This window comes from Podarcis cretensis (assembly GCF_951804945.1).
Source record: "Podarcis cretensis genome assembly, chromosome: 3".
Lineage (NCBI taxonomy): Eukaryota > Metazoa > Chordata > Lepidosauria > Squamata > Lacertidae > Podarcis > Podarcis cretensis.
This window is the reverse complement of record NC_137172.1, coordinates 37,604,933-37,622,184: the sequence shown is the minus strand read 5'-3', so window position 1 is coordinate 37,622,184 and position 17,252 is coordinate 37,604,933. Positions and strand designations below refer to the sequence as shown.

At 43.6% G+C, this 17,252-nt stretch overlaps 1 protein-coding gene across 6 annotated transcripts in view; it reads left to right on the top strand.

Annotated features, from left to right (window-relative positions):
- The window catches only part of DAAM2 (dishevelled associated activator of morphogenesis 2), a 217,077-nt gene that overhangs the window by 89,395 nt on the left and 110,430 nt on the right, over positions 1-17,252 (top strand). For all 6 annotated transcript variants that reach the window (XM_079969180.1, XM_079969181.1, XM_079969176.1 and 3 more), the window contains one exon: positions 1,041-1,246. In XM_079969180.1, the coding sequence (XP_079825306.1) occupies positions 1,073-1,246 (174 nt within the window). In that variant the 5' untranslated portion in view covers positions 1,041-1,072. The remainder of the gene's footprint in view (positions 1-1,040; positions 1,247-17,252) is intronic.

The following is a 17,252-nucleotide window of genomic DNA, read 5'->3' as shown; positions in this document are numbered from 1 at the left end:
TTTTGCCTCTGGCCCCATCCATCACAGGCATGTGACACCCCACGCCAGAAATTTGACCATGGGTTGAAAATGGTCTCTGGCTCCTAGTGAATGAGACATTGAAATCCTTTGATATTCTGGTCCAGTGTCTCTCTGCTGTTTTAGTTTGAAGTTTGCTAGGCTCTCCTGTAGGACCCAAGTTCTTGTATTTAAGACTTACCTATATGTGGTGGGCCTTTGGTGTATGTAGTGTTTCCATTTCCTCCAGCTGGGATTTAGTTTAAAACCTCTTATGATTGCAAAATGTCTTTAAAACCAACAAGATTGCCCAGACATTCTAAGAGCTTTGTAGTGTCCTGCCATTCTTACAGGTAAAGTATGGGAATCTGCTTTTTTTGTTTTTTGGTTCGCTTGTTTTACTAAAACAATTTATTGAAGAAGAGATTATGCTCATTAACTAGAAGATCGATTTATTGAAAGATGGCCCCTTTTAGTTAATTTCTGGAATGGAAAAATTGAAGAAAACACTCATCCATATGATTCATTCTGACATATTTAATCTATCATACTCCCAGATCAATGTGAGAAACTTTCAGGTTGTGGAAAATATTTAATTTGGAGGTGTGTGCATAAGCATTTAGCACCTTATTCTTGATTTTTGCTCAGTTCTTGTATGTAAAGAAGGGGAAATTTCTCCTAGGATAAAAGTTAGTGGAAAAAAAGGCTAATAGCTATGTGAAGGACTCCTGTCAATATCATTTTGCCCCTTATCTCTACATTTAGTATTTTGTAATTGTCTTTATATAATATATTTTTCTCTCTGTATTTTCATTTTTATTTAAGAATAGAGTTTTGAGGTATTTATACTTCCAAATATATTTACACAAAGTAGTGTGTGTGGGTGTGGGGGGGTATTCAATAAAGAAACTCAGCCATTTGGCATTCAGTCTACCTCAAAATCATCCCCATTTCTTTTCAAAAGCTTGCTTATTAATTATCACAGAAGAAGCTAAGAAGGTTTGGGGTTCTTGGTTATATTTCTTTTCTTGCTTTCTCTGCAGATCATGATTGTTAGATAGCACCTCACATCACTATGACCATGGCTCCCCGAAAAAGGAATCGTCATGCCTTGGGGTTCCTTTGCTGCTTTGGGGGCAGTGACTTGCCTGAGATCAACCTCAAGGACAACAACCCTCTGCAATTCTTGGAGTTCTCTGTGCCAATCCCACCAGCGGAGGAGCTCAATGCAAGGTTCTCTGAGCTTGTGGTAAGTGTCACCCGCACCAGCCACCAGTTGTGTGTTTGCAATGATTTTTGACAACGCATGGTTTACAATTCTAAAAAACCCAATAACCAATTAAAAAACCCACCCTATAAATCAGGGTGGTCCAACAGGTCGATCGTGATCTACTGGTTGATCATGGGGCGTTCCTGGTTGATTCTGGTCAATCGCGTGATCCTGAATGATCATCCTGGAGAAAATCAGCAGGACAAGTAGAAGTGGGGATGAGCCCCTAGTCGTGTGCCTTAGTTTGGGCTGGTGTACTCTGAGTAAAGCTTAGGCAAATACTACCCTGACCCACATAGTTCAGGCTAATCCACCAGCACTTACTGTATTTTTCCATGTATAACACACACCCCTCCCCCGTGTATAAGACACCCCCTATTTTGGGGGGTTGAACTTAAGAAAATGGGGGGAGATTGCCCAGAGTTGTTGAAAATGGGGGGTGGATTGGCACGCCACAAAAGCTGTTCCCTTGCTGGCAGAAGCCACCAATCACCCGCCCAATTGCTGCAGTGACAGCAAATCAACACCAGCCCTTCTTGCAGCCACCAATAACACGCACAAGGCTAGCGGAAGCAATCAATCCCACATCACCAATATGCAATGACCTTGTGTAAGATGACCCCCCCCCCCATTTTTTAACATATTTTTTAAAGGAAAAACCCTTGTCTAATACACGAAAAAGTATGGTATCCACCATATTTTGTGCTTCTCTAAACCTTATTACACAGTTCCTAATATTTTAAGTGACCAAGATACAAATTTAAATAATAATTTGAAAGGGAATACATACCCATGTAAATACACATTCAAATGCATATTTTGAGAGTTGTTGGGTTTTTTTTAAATGTGGAAATGGAACAGAACTGTGGGTAAAAACATCAGATGTTACCCGATGGGGAGTAGACAGATTGATCCAACCCTAGTTTAATATCAGATGTGGTATGAATGTGACAATTGGCCATTCTGTCAGGCTGTGTACATACCATGCGTTTTAAACATACAGTAATACGTCGGGTTAAAGTCGCTTTAGGTTGAGTGTTTTTAGGTTGTGTTCTGCGACGACCCGGAGGTAACGGAATGGGTTACTTCTGGGTTTCACCACTCGCGCATGCGCGGAAGTGGTGGAGAGCCAGTGTGGTGTAGTGGTTAAGAGCGGTAGGCTCGTAATCTGGGGAACCGGGTTCGCGTCTCCACTCCTCCACATGCAGCTGCTGGGTGACCTTGGGCCAGTCACACTTCTCTGAAGTCTCTCAGCCTCAGTCACCTCACAGAGTGTTTGTTGTGGGGGAGGAAGGGAAAGGAGAATGTTAGCCGCTTTGAGACTCCTTAAAGGGAGTGAAAGGCGGGATATCAAATCCAAACTCTTCTTCTTCTTCTTCTGAATCGCGACCCACGCAGGTGCAGACGCCGGTTGCATTCTGCTCAGAATGCGAACGGGGCTCCGGAATGGATCCTGTTCGCATCCAGAGGTACCACTGTATTGGTTTCTGCCTGGGAGTTACACCTTCCAGTTCCCTTTAGAAACTTCATTTCACATGACTCTTGTATGGGGGGGTACACTTTAAATGTATGCTGTGTACACAGACTCAGATCCACACACCCCACTGTATAGGGTTAGGGTGCTCCAAGAAGGGTGTTTAATGTGGGATTGACAACTCCTTATGGCATGCAAGTCTTTTGCAGTATCCACAGGACATCGCTGGCATCAAAATGCCAGCCAGTATTCCCACCCCCCACTCTTTTATCCGGATTTACTGCTGAGTAATAAACAAAACCTTGTCGCCAGCAACCAGTTACCGATATCTCAGCGTCTCATTTGGAAATGAAGTCTGTGCCTGGAAGGACCCACACTTTTGGACCCACACGTTTGTGGAAAAATACAATACTTTGGCCTCAGTTCTCAAGGGATGCTGTGCTTCTGGGGTTTTTTTCTACAGTGATATTATCTTTCTATTGGGGGGAAAAAAAGGCATGTGTGAAGCACTCCCTGGATTGTATTGAAATCTGGATTCTGTCCAAGCTGGGGGGCAGGGAGCTATGAGTGTTTATGGCAGTGTTAGTTTGGAATGGAAACTAGGCTTGTAGGTTGCAGAATTTGCCTCCTGGGCCTCGCTTTGCCTGTAGCTGTGGCCTCTGCTCTGTATGCATTAAAGAAAGGCAGGCTGCATTTGTATTGATTGGCCGGGCTGAGGTTTTAATTGAATTAGAAAGGTTCGGTCTGTAAGGGGGCCAGTGTAAATCAACGACCTGGAAATGTTTGAAAAAGCTGTGTGTTGTATACTATTGTGCGAGTGCACATTACTAAATCATTATATATAGAGGAGCCTTTTCAGATGCAGACGGAGAATCTCTAGCAAGCCAAATATTTCTCTGGGCCCCTTGAAGTATGCCCAAAGGCTACAGTTTGGCCTTTGATATTTGCCATCTGCTTTGTAAAAAAAAGTACAATAAAATGCTGCTGCATTTGACTGCATTTATATTTATAAAAGCCATGAGCGTATCATTGCGTTAAGCTTTAAAATGTGAGTCAGTGGCCGTACCTTTCTTAAAAATATATATATGACGGCAGCAAAATCCAATCTTAACTGTACAAGGACAGGCAGATGTTCTTCTGATCAGCCCAGTAAATATTCATTACCCTTGGATGTTTTACCTGTGTTCCTGGAAAAAGTCTGCTGTGGGCCAATTGAATATATTTCTTTCTCTCTCTGTTGATTTTATCATTTTAATTCTATCCAAATTTCTGGCACGGGCTTTGAAAGCTCCACTGCATGCGAAGAAAGAGGGGAACATTGAGAGAGTTGTTCTTTTTCTGGGACCTGGAAAAAACCTAGCCTTTCTTTATTATATTCTCATACAGCAACAACGATGCCCTCCCTCTATTTAATTAAAGCACCAGGCTGACCTCCCACAGGAGAACTTACTATCTTCAGATGGGCGTCCTTTTCATCACAAGATGTACACTCTGACCTTCTGTACAACTGCTCATTTCTTTAGCCTTGTTATACTCCCATCCCAAAACACAACGACACTGGCTCTTACTTGGGAGTAAGGAAGACATTTTTATTCTGGCTATAAATGGTACAGAGATAGCAGCAAGCACAGGATCTGAAAGTCATGATTCCAATGTATACGAGCAAGGCAAGAGATGCAGAACTGAACAGGAGCAACAAAGATGTCACAACACTTGTTAGCACCCTCCCACCAAGCTTTTAAAGACGATGCAGGGTGAGCTCAATCGATCACAAAACTGATGTGCCTTATGAGACAGCCGTATATGCAAATGTGTGTTCTATCAGAGCTGGTGTATCTGATCCCTCCTACAAAGTTGGCACCTGGTTCTTGGTGCCAACACTGTGTCCTGCCCCTTTGACTCCACCTCCATCACCACTATCTTCTCCTGCTCAGCCCCTCCCACTGGCTGGTTGAAGTCCTCCCTTCCCAGTGAGGCCCTGCACTCCAGAGGAGGGGCACTGGGGTGGGCCGGGAGTTCTGCTTCCCCCTCTCCAACATCTTGAGTTACAAGGGGAGAGCCACCAATCCTGGGTACCAGCCTTTAAGCTCATCATCTCCTTCCTCCTCCTCTTCTGACTGGGTTGCTGAGCCATGCCAGATCCTGATGGACCCAAGGGGCCTGTGACAAACCTTCTGTTAGATTAGAGAAAGATACCCTGTATTTTCATCACACGTCTACTTCTTACTGACATTTCAGAGGTAGAAAATCTTGTGTGTGCTGGCATGTCAGAAATTAAGTAACCAGAGGTGTGCTTAGCTGATTATTGACCTCTGTCTTGGTCTCTCTTGTTCTTTGTCATCTTGTTCTTTGGTTTACTCATTTCTCCTGCTACGGTAGGTTTCAACTCTCTTCCTGTGGACATTTTGCTTGAAGTGCCGTAATAACAGATGAACTATAGCATTTCCCTCACATGCCTGCCAGACATAGTGGGCTCCTAACTCCCATTAGCTCCAGCTGGTATGGCCAGGGGTCAGGGAGCATGGCAACTAGTCAAGCAACACCTGAAATGCATTGGATTGGGGAAGCCTTGGCTAAAATATCTCCTGCTCCCCAGCACTGTCAAACATATTTGCCTCACTTCTGACATCTCCGTTTATGCCTAGCAAGATACTTTTTGTCTATTGTGCATATTGAGTTCTGGGGTTTATGTTCTGAGCACCTTGCCTGAATCTGACCTTCTAACTTTTGCCATGAGCTGTGTGTGTGTCCTGTTCTCCACAAGTTTAAGTCTTTGTCAAAGGATATTGATAAAAAATGAGAACTTTGAGAATCTCTGAATGCTCTGTAATCTAATGCTCTATCTCGGAAACCAGGCATAGCCTCTATTTCTGGACAAACTCTCAGATGGAAATGACTTTTTTGAGTTATTGTTTATCTCTTTTCTCTGCTCCTCCCACCCACCTCTGCCCTAACTCTGTGGAGCAAAGCATGACGGCCTCCCTGTACTTCAGAGGATGCTGGTATGGCAGGTCTGCACCCCATCAGTGGTGAAGTTGGCCCAACGCCACCACTTCAGTCTGCCTTGGCTGGCTCCCTGTTTTTCTCTTCCCATCTGGCACCCTGCACACAGCTCATAATGAAGTGCTGCTGTAGTTGGTGGTCTACGCAACATGTGCCAAGCTGGTTGTGTGCCTGCTGGCAAAGGGGCCATTGTAAGAGCATATGTTTTTCTTTGTGCAGATTTATTGACTGAACAGGAAACAGAGGAGGATCTGGAAGAACTTTTTTATTTTATTTTTACATTAGCCACAAAACAGGGAGAATTGCTCTCCAAATCCCCAGCCCCTTTCCTCAAAGGTAAAGGTGCCTTAAGATGCTATGCCTGGATTGGGTCTTGGTGTTTTCTCTCCTGATATATGTTTGTGGCAACCCTGTGCCTTTTGACATTCACAGTTTTATAAACTGAGTTGCTTATTACCGGGGACGGAAGTGTAAAAGTTGCCTACAAATTGTGCAGATTTGAGCTGTTAAAGGGCTCATAGCATAAGCCAGTAGCCAACTTGGAAACGCAAGAGGAGGCCGCCATGGAGCAGGGTATTTGGAGTGGGGGTGTCAGGAGAGTAGCACTTTTAAGCGTTAAAATTAATAGGGATTAAGAATTTTGTACACTGGGGTTATACCTCTCTTCTGTTCACAGCTTCTGGTCTTCCTTTTCATTGTTTGCCCATCTCTGACCTTGCCATAACCCTGCTGTGGCCCAATCAAGGTGAGCGGCAGCAATGCCAGGGGTGGGAGAGTGCCTCTGTGACTCCACCCCACTGCTGTTGCTACACCTTAGCTTATAGAAAGAGTATGCATTATGGATATTCAATTGCTATTGCTGGTTCCTGTTGCATGTATATGCCTAGTGGTGGACCTAGGCCGTGAAGCTTGAACCAGAAGCAAAGTCTGCGTAACCACTGTTATATTCTTCAATGGGGTTGTTTACAACAACATTTACAACATCTGTGCTACTGACTCTCAAACTGTGGGATTGTTGAAATATGTACAACAACAAAATGAATCAAATTGGGACTACTAGACCCTTTCTTTAAAAAAGAATGTGGACTGATATCACTTCTGGAGCCCCTCTGGGATTAGGGGCCCTGAAGCTTAAGCTTCATTAGTTTCATAGTAAGGTAAAAAGTAAAGGCAAAGGACTCTTGAATGGTTAAATCCAGTCTAAGGTGATTATGGTGTGCTGCTCTCATCTCACAGCTATTTATCTACTCACCTCTTTATCTACTCACGTTGAACTGCTTAGTTGGCAGAAGCTGGAACAGAGCAAAGGGAGCTCGCCCTGTCGTGCGGATTCGAACTGCTGGCCTTCCGATCAGCAAGCCCAAGAGACTCAGTGGTTTAAGCCACAGTGCCACCCTGCATGTGGCACTTAAGTTGTAAATTCTGGAAGGCTGCAGTTGGTAACTACATAATTTGTGGGATTGTGACTGCCCAAGCCAGGTTTGTGAAAGCAGCATAAAATTGAAGCCAGTCTGCATTCTGACTTGTCTGCTCACCAAATTCCTTGCTGAGTTGCTCCCATAATCTTTGTGCTATTTAAGGGGGCACGCCCCCCCCCCCGTGTTGTGAGTGCCATGGAAATGCCTAAACACTAAAAAGAAAATGACGTTAAAGGCACTAAATCTTAGAACACCAGTATTGCTTCACTCTCTTCAGATTTCCTCTGCTACTTCCATTCTCTATGCTAATGCATTCCCTTGATTTACATAAGAAAGACAACAAACTTGAATCCTTTGGGGGGTTGTCCCTGGGAAGTATTTTCTGTTAACCATGTATTAAATTAATTGGCACTTAACAATTGCAGAACATTATACCTTATACATTATACCTTCCGTCCCCATGCCCAGTTCTCAGTCAAAACTTCATCCCTGCTTGCTATACCTATAAGTAGACATGATTAGGAATGCAGGTTAAAGCAGCAAATGAAGTTAAAAGGGTTTAAAGAAGAGATGCCTGCATATTTACCCCGAGTCAAGTCTTGAAAAATAACTTGGATCACTCCTCAAAGCCTTCATGCAAAGAAAGGCAAGCTTCATTGACCTTCCAGTTTCTGCCTATTGAATGTAACATGGAATGCCTCTCTGTTTGTGGTACCTTGCTCTCACTGTATCTCACTGTTAAGTCCAGTCAAAGGCAATTATGGAGTTGTGGTGCTCATCTCGCTTTCAGGCCGAGGGAGCCGGCATTTATCCACAGACAGCTTTCTGGGTCATGTGGCCAGCATAACTGAACCACTTCTGGTGCAATGGAACACCGTGACGGAAAGCAGAGCGCACAGAAAGGCCGTTTACCTTCCATATAAATGGTTGTTTTGGGGGGGGAATTATGAAGTGAGTCCCCAGTCATATGTGTGAGCCAAAAATGGGTCCTTGGTTTGAAAAGACTGAAGGCTTAAACCTTTCATATCTCTGGACCTTCTTCTACTTAGGCTGTTGGCCAGAAACCTCTAGCAGATAAGTTTTGTACAGTAATAGGCTTGGGGAGGGAGGACAGGCAGGGAAAGATGCTGTCCAGGACGTTGTTGTGCATAGATAGTTGTGCATAGATAGTCCTATGAAACTGATCTGGAATTCAGTACTGCAGAAGAAAAACAGCAGCTCCCTTGTCTTTCCGTTTAGATTGTAGATGGGTGTTTTCAAAACTTGTCTATCTCCTCCTGTCTTCCTCGTATCCCATCTAGTGGCTTTCACATGTGGGGGATTTATTTCACACTTCTGTAGCTCTTTTGCTAGAATATATGCAGTAGTAATGAGGTGTGTTTAATGACATGCAGAGAGCTTTCCCTTCCCCACTGAGTAAACAACACAGCCTTCCCCTCAAATGCAATGTTGAGAACAGAGAATCATAGGAAGCTGCTTTGTACCAAGTCCAACCATTGGTCCATCTAGCTCAATATTGTCTTACACTGACTGGCAGCAGCTTTTCGGCATTTCAGGTGGGGGCTATTTACAGCCCTACCTGGGGATTGAACCTGGGACCTTCTGCATGCAAAGCAGATGCTCTGTCACTGAGCTATGTCCCTTCCCCAATGGTATAATAGAATCAAACCTTTGCACCGTTGTTTTGTTTTTTTAAGGGAAGAAACACCGTAAAGGCTCAGTGTGACTTTTTCCTTTCCTATTTTGAATCACATTGCTTCTGTATAGAATAAGATTAGCTGAAGCCTCTGAGAACGCAGCAGGAGCTGAATGCTGTGGAATGGCTATTAATAGTGTTTAGTGTGCTAAATTGTACTCCAGGCAGGTCAGCTTAACTTAGGCTGAAGAAGGGGGTGGTATGTGAATGCACACTCAGTTCTTTCTTTCCGTTTGCCTCTTGTTGTGTGTATATATATGCGGTTCCACCTCCCTGTCCCCAAACTCGCATTAGGAAATACTTCAGCAAAATGTTTGGCTGTAGGAGTGTCTGTCAGTGCATAAAACAAGTGGAATGAAATTGTGTTCTTAGAGAAAGGCATTGTCAAGATAATGCTTACAAAATGATGTACTTTTATAATACCTTTAAACTATTATAAGAATATAAGAAGAGCCCTATTGGATCAGGAATGCCCACTATATATGGAACCAAGAGACCGATTTATAAAACCCCTGCTTACAAATGGAACGCACTTGAACAGGGTGGAAAGGGTGAAATGGCTGCTGAGTGATACTGTTGACTTCGTAGCTTATAAAGTAGCACTATATTCGTTGGCAGCTAAGAAGATCAGGAGAAAAGAACTAGATAAAGTAGCGGTCAATTGCAAAGGTGATTCAGACATTGAAGCTGGCACATTTTACTTGAGAACCCCCTGCTATTCTATCATATGCAACAAATAATTTCTAGGAGACGTGATCGTGGTTTACTGTATCTGCAGTACCTGATGTTTTTATGGTTTTTATGGTTATTATTGCTTTTCTTTTTGTTTCCTTTGTGAATGATTCCATGACCTTTGGCTAGTGCAATAAAGTTGATGATGATGATGATGATGATGATGGATCAGGCCAATGGCCCATCTAAGCCCAGCATCATCTAACCACAGTGGCCAACCAGATGCCTGTGGGAAACCCGCAAGCAGCATCTGATCACAAGAGCCCTCTCCCCTCCTGTGATTTCCATCAGCTGGTATTCAGAGGCATAATGCCTTAGGCAGTGGAGGTAGAAAATAGCCATTATGCCTAGTAGCCATCGATAGCCTTCTTCCCCATGAATTTGTTCACTCATCTTTTAAAGTTGGCCATTGCTGCATTCTGTGGGAGGGAGTTCTATAGTTTTTATCTATGCGCTATCCTGAATGTTCTAGCACACAGCTTCATTGGAACTCCTGTCATGTCACCACCGTTTCTCTAAACTGTTGTTGTTGTTGCTGCTGCTTAGTCGTTTAGTTGTGTCCGCCTCTTCGTGACCCCATGGACCAGAGCACGCCAGGCACTCCTGTCTTCCACTGCCTCCTGCAGTTTGGTCAAACTCATGTTGGTAGCTTCAAGAATGCTGTCCAACCATCTCGTCCTCTGTCGTCCCCTTCTCCTTGTTTTCTCAAAATAAGAAGTCCCAAATGCTGCAACCTTTCTTCATAGGGGAGTCGATTGACCCACTTGATTCCCTTTTGGTTACCCTTGTGAAGAGATGTCCTTTCTTCACAAGTGGGAGCAACAGAAAGGGATCTGACACCTGTGAGAAAACACAAGGGGGGAGCACAGCAGTAGCAGGCTGTGCATGAAAGTACTGCACTTTTCCATGTATAACACATCCCCTATTTGGGGGGACTAAACATTAAGAAAATGGGGGAAAATTGCCCAGAGTTATTGAGCTTTTACACTCACCCGCCTGGCCAACGCTAACACTCACACGCCTCCTAATGTCTGTCCCATTGCCGGCAAAATCAGCCTATTGCCCGCCCAATTGTCGCAGCAACAACCAATCAGCACCACCCCTTGCTGCAGACACCAATAACACGCTGCAGACCATCTCCGGCTCACGGCATCAACCAATCCCACGTCCCCCCTAGGCACTACCCATGTATAAGACGACCTACAATTTTAAACATCAATTTCTGTAAAAACAAAAACAAAAAACCTAGTCTTATACACGGAAAAGTATGGTAGCTTAATTCCCAAAGCCTTAATATGGTAAGAATCTGAGAAATAAGAATGGATCTATGAAGCAGTTTTCCAAAGTGAGAGAGACTGATGTTTAGCACTTATTGCAAATGAAATATACACTTTTGTCTACACTAGGGCTGGGGAAACCCAGGTCTGGGAGCCAATGTGGCCCTTTAGGTCTCTAGCCATCCCTGCTTTGTACACACTTTGAATGCCTTTCTTTGCCTAACTGGAATGTGCTCTTCAGCTAGGATGGTTACTCTTGCTTACCTGGATAGTGAAATTAGCATTTGAATGTGCAGAAACTTCTGGCTTTGTATATGGTTGGAATGTGATCTACTGTGCAAGTTAGAAATTGCAGCTGTTCCTCCACCCACTTTTGCTTCGCGCTCTGCCCATCACCTGCATGTGGCCACCAGAAGGACCCAGCCCTTGGGTTGAAAAAGGTTCGCCTCCCTGGTCTACACAGATAGCACCGATGTTCTTTTGCATGTACATTCCCCACTCATTTCAATGCACATGTTTTTGGGTTTTGAAGCACAGGATCTAATTGCATAATGAAGGGTGAGAAGGTGAATTTATCAGTAGCAGGATAGAAGCGATCATGTTATTATGAATGGCACTACAAGGGGGTTTCCATGACCAGCTGTATTTAATTTATCACTGAAAATTAAATTACTGGGGCCTGTGATCTTCTTTTCTAATGTGGTGTTTATTGATTAGAGTACCATGGATACGATTCCCTTAATACTGTTGTACGGAGGCTGTTCAGCATTACATAACAGTTAACTAACAATAAGCCTCTCAGACTAAAATTGCCAAGGGATTTTTGCGTAGTCGGGGAAGAGCAATCTAATTTGGAGTTTAGCCAGTGGATTTTCCTGAGTCATAAAGTGCCAATGGGATTTAGCGGCTAATGGCTAGGTGTTGTGACTGCTTCAGAATTGCCCTGTGCACCAAGTGCAACTGCTGAATGAGCCTGCTGGTCCACAGGGAATTCTTGACCCATTTATTTAAGCAGGCTACTGAGTGGAGGGAACTCAAATCATCATTGCAGATTACTGTAATGATTCATTGTTCATTATTGTAATATAAAACAGTTTGCTATTTCACATGTGATAAAAGCTTCACTGCTGGAAGACCTCACACAGAGATCTTGTCATGCCACATGTGCAATATTTTTCTATGACAGTGGTTTGAACATTCAGCTGCGAATTGCCAAGTAATGAGTTCTCAGCAGATGAGATTTTGAATATTCATGTGCGAATCAGCTTTTATTGATCAGCTCTGTATTTCAAGTGCTTAATAAATACTGCATACAGCATACCATGGCTTCTCCCAAAAAATCACGGGAACTGTAGTTTTAAGGGTGCTGAGAATTGTAGCTCTGTGAAGGGTAAACTACGTCTCCCATGATTCTTTGGGGGAAGCTGGGTGCTTTAAATGTATGGTGTGTATGCAGAAAAAGTTGCAAAGGATATTTCACATTTATTGAATTGATTGTAAATATTCATTGTATACAAAAAAGGTGGATCCAACCTGAGCCCTTCCCCCTTGATGGCTCATATTTTTACACTATTAAAACATTTCTTGACTTATGCTGCAAAACCTGATGATCCATATGCCAGAATATTTAGAGCAATAAATGCATGAATGAAGCTGCAATTGCTGTATTTTATCCTTGGATGTTAAATGAAATTTTCAGTGTGTTGTGGCATCATCTTTATTGCAGCAGTGTATAGATGCTTCCTTGTGGAGTGGCCCCTTTAATCTAATGAAAAATAAACATAAACAGATTTATATGGGCCAGAATCCAAATCTGAAAAGGAAACAAACACTGGCCTGGTTATCATAGGCCCTCTAAAAGTACCACCATTTAACCTATTGTCAGTTCCTTCAGCCAACATATTATTGCATTAGGTATTGCAACAGAAGCACCCAAATTCTTTATCAGTTCTTGCCATAACCCAGAATCCAGTGATATTCTCCCTCTAAACAGGAAGAATTAGGCATTTAATTAACTGAAAAATATTCTTTCCCGTGAAAAAAGTGTTTTGTGAATAGTTGATGGGAGGGGCGGAGATAATGGTGTTTTTGTTAGTTATCTCCATTTAATCAATTAATCACCCACGTTTGCTGCTGAACAATGAGCCTACTTCCTCTAATTGTTGAGCAAATTGTAATGTGAAAAGTACACAAATCTGTCATGGAGCCAGCAATTCACTACCGAAAGCAGAGCACAGTCATTGAAGAGCGTGAATTATTGTACCACCCAGTTGCATAGCTACTCTGTGGTTATCTCCCAGGCAACACTTTGTAAACGATTCCAGTGATGGGTGGATTTTGTGTGTGTGTGCATGTGTGTGATGGCTAAAAGTGTACTTGAATGTCTGATTCTTGCTTGTCTGGGGTGCTACACTGGAAGCACTTTTCTACAAGTGATTCCTGCAGAGCCCAGGACTATATCTGAATGACTTGATCATATAAATGGTGTTGATTGCATGGATATTTTCCATGGAAGGGAGGGTGTAAAACCCCATAGGCTCAATCTAGCCAGTTTACTTGCATCATTTCCATGAATCTCTGTTCACTGTGGCTGCACTAATATCTGTAGGACATTTTGCTTTGCGTTAAATGGCTCCACTTGAAGTCTTAAAACATCGTAAACGGTGTTTTGTTTATAGGACTACCTGCTCTGACTTCTTTGCCCTGTCAGCTAGGAACTGAAGATAAGTCACAGAGGTGCCCCAGCAGTCTATCCTTCTGTTGCCTGGTGATCTCTCACTTTGACAAGTTCACTGATAATTTTGAGCCAGTGCTGAGTCAGTAGGTACAACTTCGGTTTGCACCTCTTTGCCTTACAGGTGAAAAGGGTGGGCTTGTATGTTTCAATGCTTTTCCATTTTGGAAAGTTCTCTGAAAGTTGGAAGCAAACACGTGTGTATGCGTGAGGTCTAAGCTGTATATACTAATTTACTACATGCATCTAGCATATGCTCCAACATTTCCTGAGAGGAATTTGGGACATCTCCTGCCCACTCTCCACCTTGGCTGGTGCTCTCTCTCTCTTTCCCCACTGCCACCTGTGGCCACAGGTGGAGGTCATGACATGGCAAAGGTGGCAGAGGCCGGGGCATGCCAGAAGTGCATTGTTGGTGCACATTTGAAAAAGTCAACAATCTCTGCCTGGACTGCACTACCACCTGCGTGCTGGGCCGTCCCCCTGCTGTCGCCTGCAGACATTGCCTGCTGTGCAGCAGAGGCCATGACACAGCCGAGGAGGCTGCAGCAGAGTTTGGATTTTGGATTTGATATCCCGCTTTATCACTACCTGAAGGAGTCTCAAAGCGGCTAACATTCTCCTTTCCCTTCCTCCCCCACAACAAACACACTGTGAGGTGAGTGAGGCTGAGAGACTTCAAAGAAGTGTGACTGGCCCAAGGTCACCCAGCAGCTGCATGTGGAGGAGCGGGGAAGCGAACCCGGTTCACCAGATTATGAGTCCATTGCTCTTAACCACTACAGAAGAGCATTGTTGGCATGCTTCCAGAAAAGCCTGTGCTGTGCCACTGCCTGTGTCCTTGAGGAAAGAGAATAGAGGGCCAGAGAGGATGACAAAGGAGGAGTGGCAGTGCTAGTTTAAAGTAGGCCAGTTGAGGGAGCTGAACTGGGGCCACTTTGGTTTTTCAGGCAGGGGTGCTCACCGTTTTTGAGTACCCTTGCTTTGAGCCATTTGTGGGGACTGGGAGCCAAATAATTTGAGCGAGTTTATGCAGTGGTGATTAATGAGCAGCAACTAATTAAATGGTAAACTGAATTTCCTCATCTCACTGGCTTTGGCAAGCTCCTGCAGTGTTTTGCATGCAAAAAGGAGCTGAAAGGAGTGGAACAGCAAGGTAGCTTTCAGTATACTTCTAACCACATTCAATCAGAAATAAATCCTGTTGAATTTCAGTGAGTCTTAGCATTCCAGTCTATGATGCTTAGGAGGGTGGCACCCTTTAAACATTGCAGAAACACCACGAGAGGGTCAAGGATATTTATATCCTATTTTTATTAAGGGTTTTAAGGCATTTTCTCTCCCTCTTTCTCTCTCAAGTGACTTCTGTGAAAGTATAGTACTACATGAGAGAAACAAATTCTGAGCAAAAAAAACCTGAGGATCTGGTATCAGGATTCCATGCTGACATTGGAGCAAAGTGTAGGTTGACACTCTCTCAGCTCCCTTTGAATGATTCTCATTACTAGGCCTCTCGCTCTTCCTCCGGCGCTTTTACATAACACTGTTAGAGAATTAAAGGTTAGCCAAGGCTGCGTCCTGCGGCCAGTGTTTTGCTCAACAAAGTCATTTGGTAAATAGGATGCCTGCGAGGAGATGGAGTTGCAGAGGAAGCCAGAGGGTGACACCAACGCCCTGCCCTGGAAATGCAGCCTGCTTTTGGCACAGGGCTCTTGCTCGGGTGCAGCGATTGTCTCCCCGCACCCTCCCTGAGCCTTTCCTGGACCACGTTCAGTGCCATGAGCCAGCAGACTTTTGTTTGAGCAGGAAACGATCAGAGAGGTGTGTGCCTGTGTGCTTTGGCTTGGGCTGAAGTGCAAATTGCTGGAGTCTTTTCTGAACTCATTAGTGTTAAGAGAGCTGAAGCAGAGGGAGGGGAGCGGGGACCATTGAAAAGGAAAGGGTATGGGCGGGGAAGCCGGAAAAGTAGCAGCTATTTCCTAATAACCTTTCCCACACCTAAGCTTCCCTGACAGGGGCTCATCTGAAGGGCCCTGGCATCAGAAAACAGACAGAGGAGAGGAGGAGGAAAGGAGGGGAGGTGTAGGGGCGAGAAATGGGAAGTGAAGTTAGGGGATGGGGGATTTCTGCTGAACTAGCAGTTGCTGAGGTCATGTTCTGTTAGATATATTATTGCCCAGAGGTTTATATAGGGTCATTCTAGGTATTCTGCGTTCCTCAGATGCAGTGGCAGATTCAACTGTGCTGAGATGCTGAGTAGTACGCAGAAGGCAAGAAATGTTCTGTTGCTGTACATGTTGGGAAAATGATGTTGTGGCCCTGAGGCCTTGAATAGAGTGTGGCCTTGCAATAATTGGCAGTGATTCATGGTCATTAAAGTCAGAGTCTGCACATGTTTATTCTTGAACTTCTCTTAGTGAAATCGGACAAACCTTGAAGTTTCGTGTGTCTGCAAGGGATGGAGGCTGAAAAGATTTGGCTGTGGGAGTTACACAGACATTTTTCTAGAGGGTCTGGATTTTGTTGAGCTCAGGGCTGGTTTGTATACTTTGGAGGTTGCTGCAGAGCCAGTCGATCCCCACAAGCTGCTCCCCATACATTCTTGTAAGCAGAGGATTAGAAGGTGCCATGTGTTTCTCCAATGTTCTCTCACTCCAAAGGAAGTGATTCCTGCAAATTTATTATTTCTGTTTTTGGTTTTTTTATTTTGCAATTCAGCCAAAAAGCTCTCCCTCATCAGCAATGCAGATAAAGCTTTTGATGGCTGCTAGTCATAATGGCTACATCATCACCACTACTTTCTTTTGTATGCTGCTTTTCCACAAAAAGAATTATGTGGCTTAACACAGTGGGGACAACAATAGCTCACAAAAGCAACAATCTTGAGAACAATTTCACAACAACGGCAATAATAAAACATCAACATATAGCAAATGCAACAGCAGATTAGGTTGAACAAGTGAGCGAGGAGGCAGGGAGTGGGAGGAGAGCCTATAGATCATTACATGTTGTGTAATCTAAAATCAATACATAAATCTTTTTTTAAAAAAAAGAAAATGCAACTGCGTATACAGATCAATATTTCAGCTCTATAAATGTAACAACATTACACCTCCTGGTGGCAGCAAAAATAATAAAGGATTTTGAACAGTTTCACCTTAGTCCTAGATGATGACTACGTTGATTCTCATAATCATCATTATGATAATCCTTGTTATTGCAATTCATTTATTAATTGCCTTCTAAACCACTGTGTCAAGGCAATTTGCACATAGAATAATTATAAACAGTTAAACACACAAAGACAACTGATACATTTAAAACAAAACTGAAGCCCTAACAAATAGACATTCATGCAAAAGACCCATTTATTCAGCTAGAGAAACCTGTTCTAGAATTTCTGTATCCCCTAGAAATTAGTGTAGAACCAAGTTACGTGATCATATGTCTATGTTACTTCTAGTATCAGTAGCAGCTTCTGAGTACCAGTGGTTTGAGATCAGCAATGTGTGGGCTATTCCCTTCATGTCTTGATTGTGGGAAACAGGATGCTAGACTAAATAGGCCCTTGGCCTCTCCTTATGTTTTTCTTTTGATCCAGCTCCTCAGTTTACAGGTGCCCCCCTTGCCAGCTTTTTGAGCAGGGTGCAG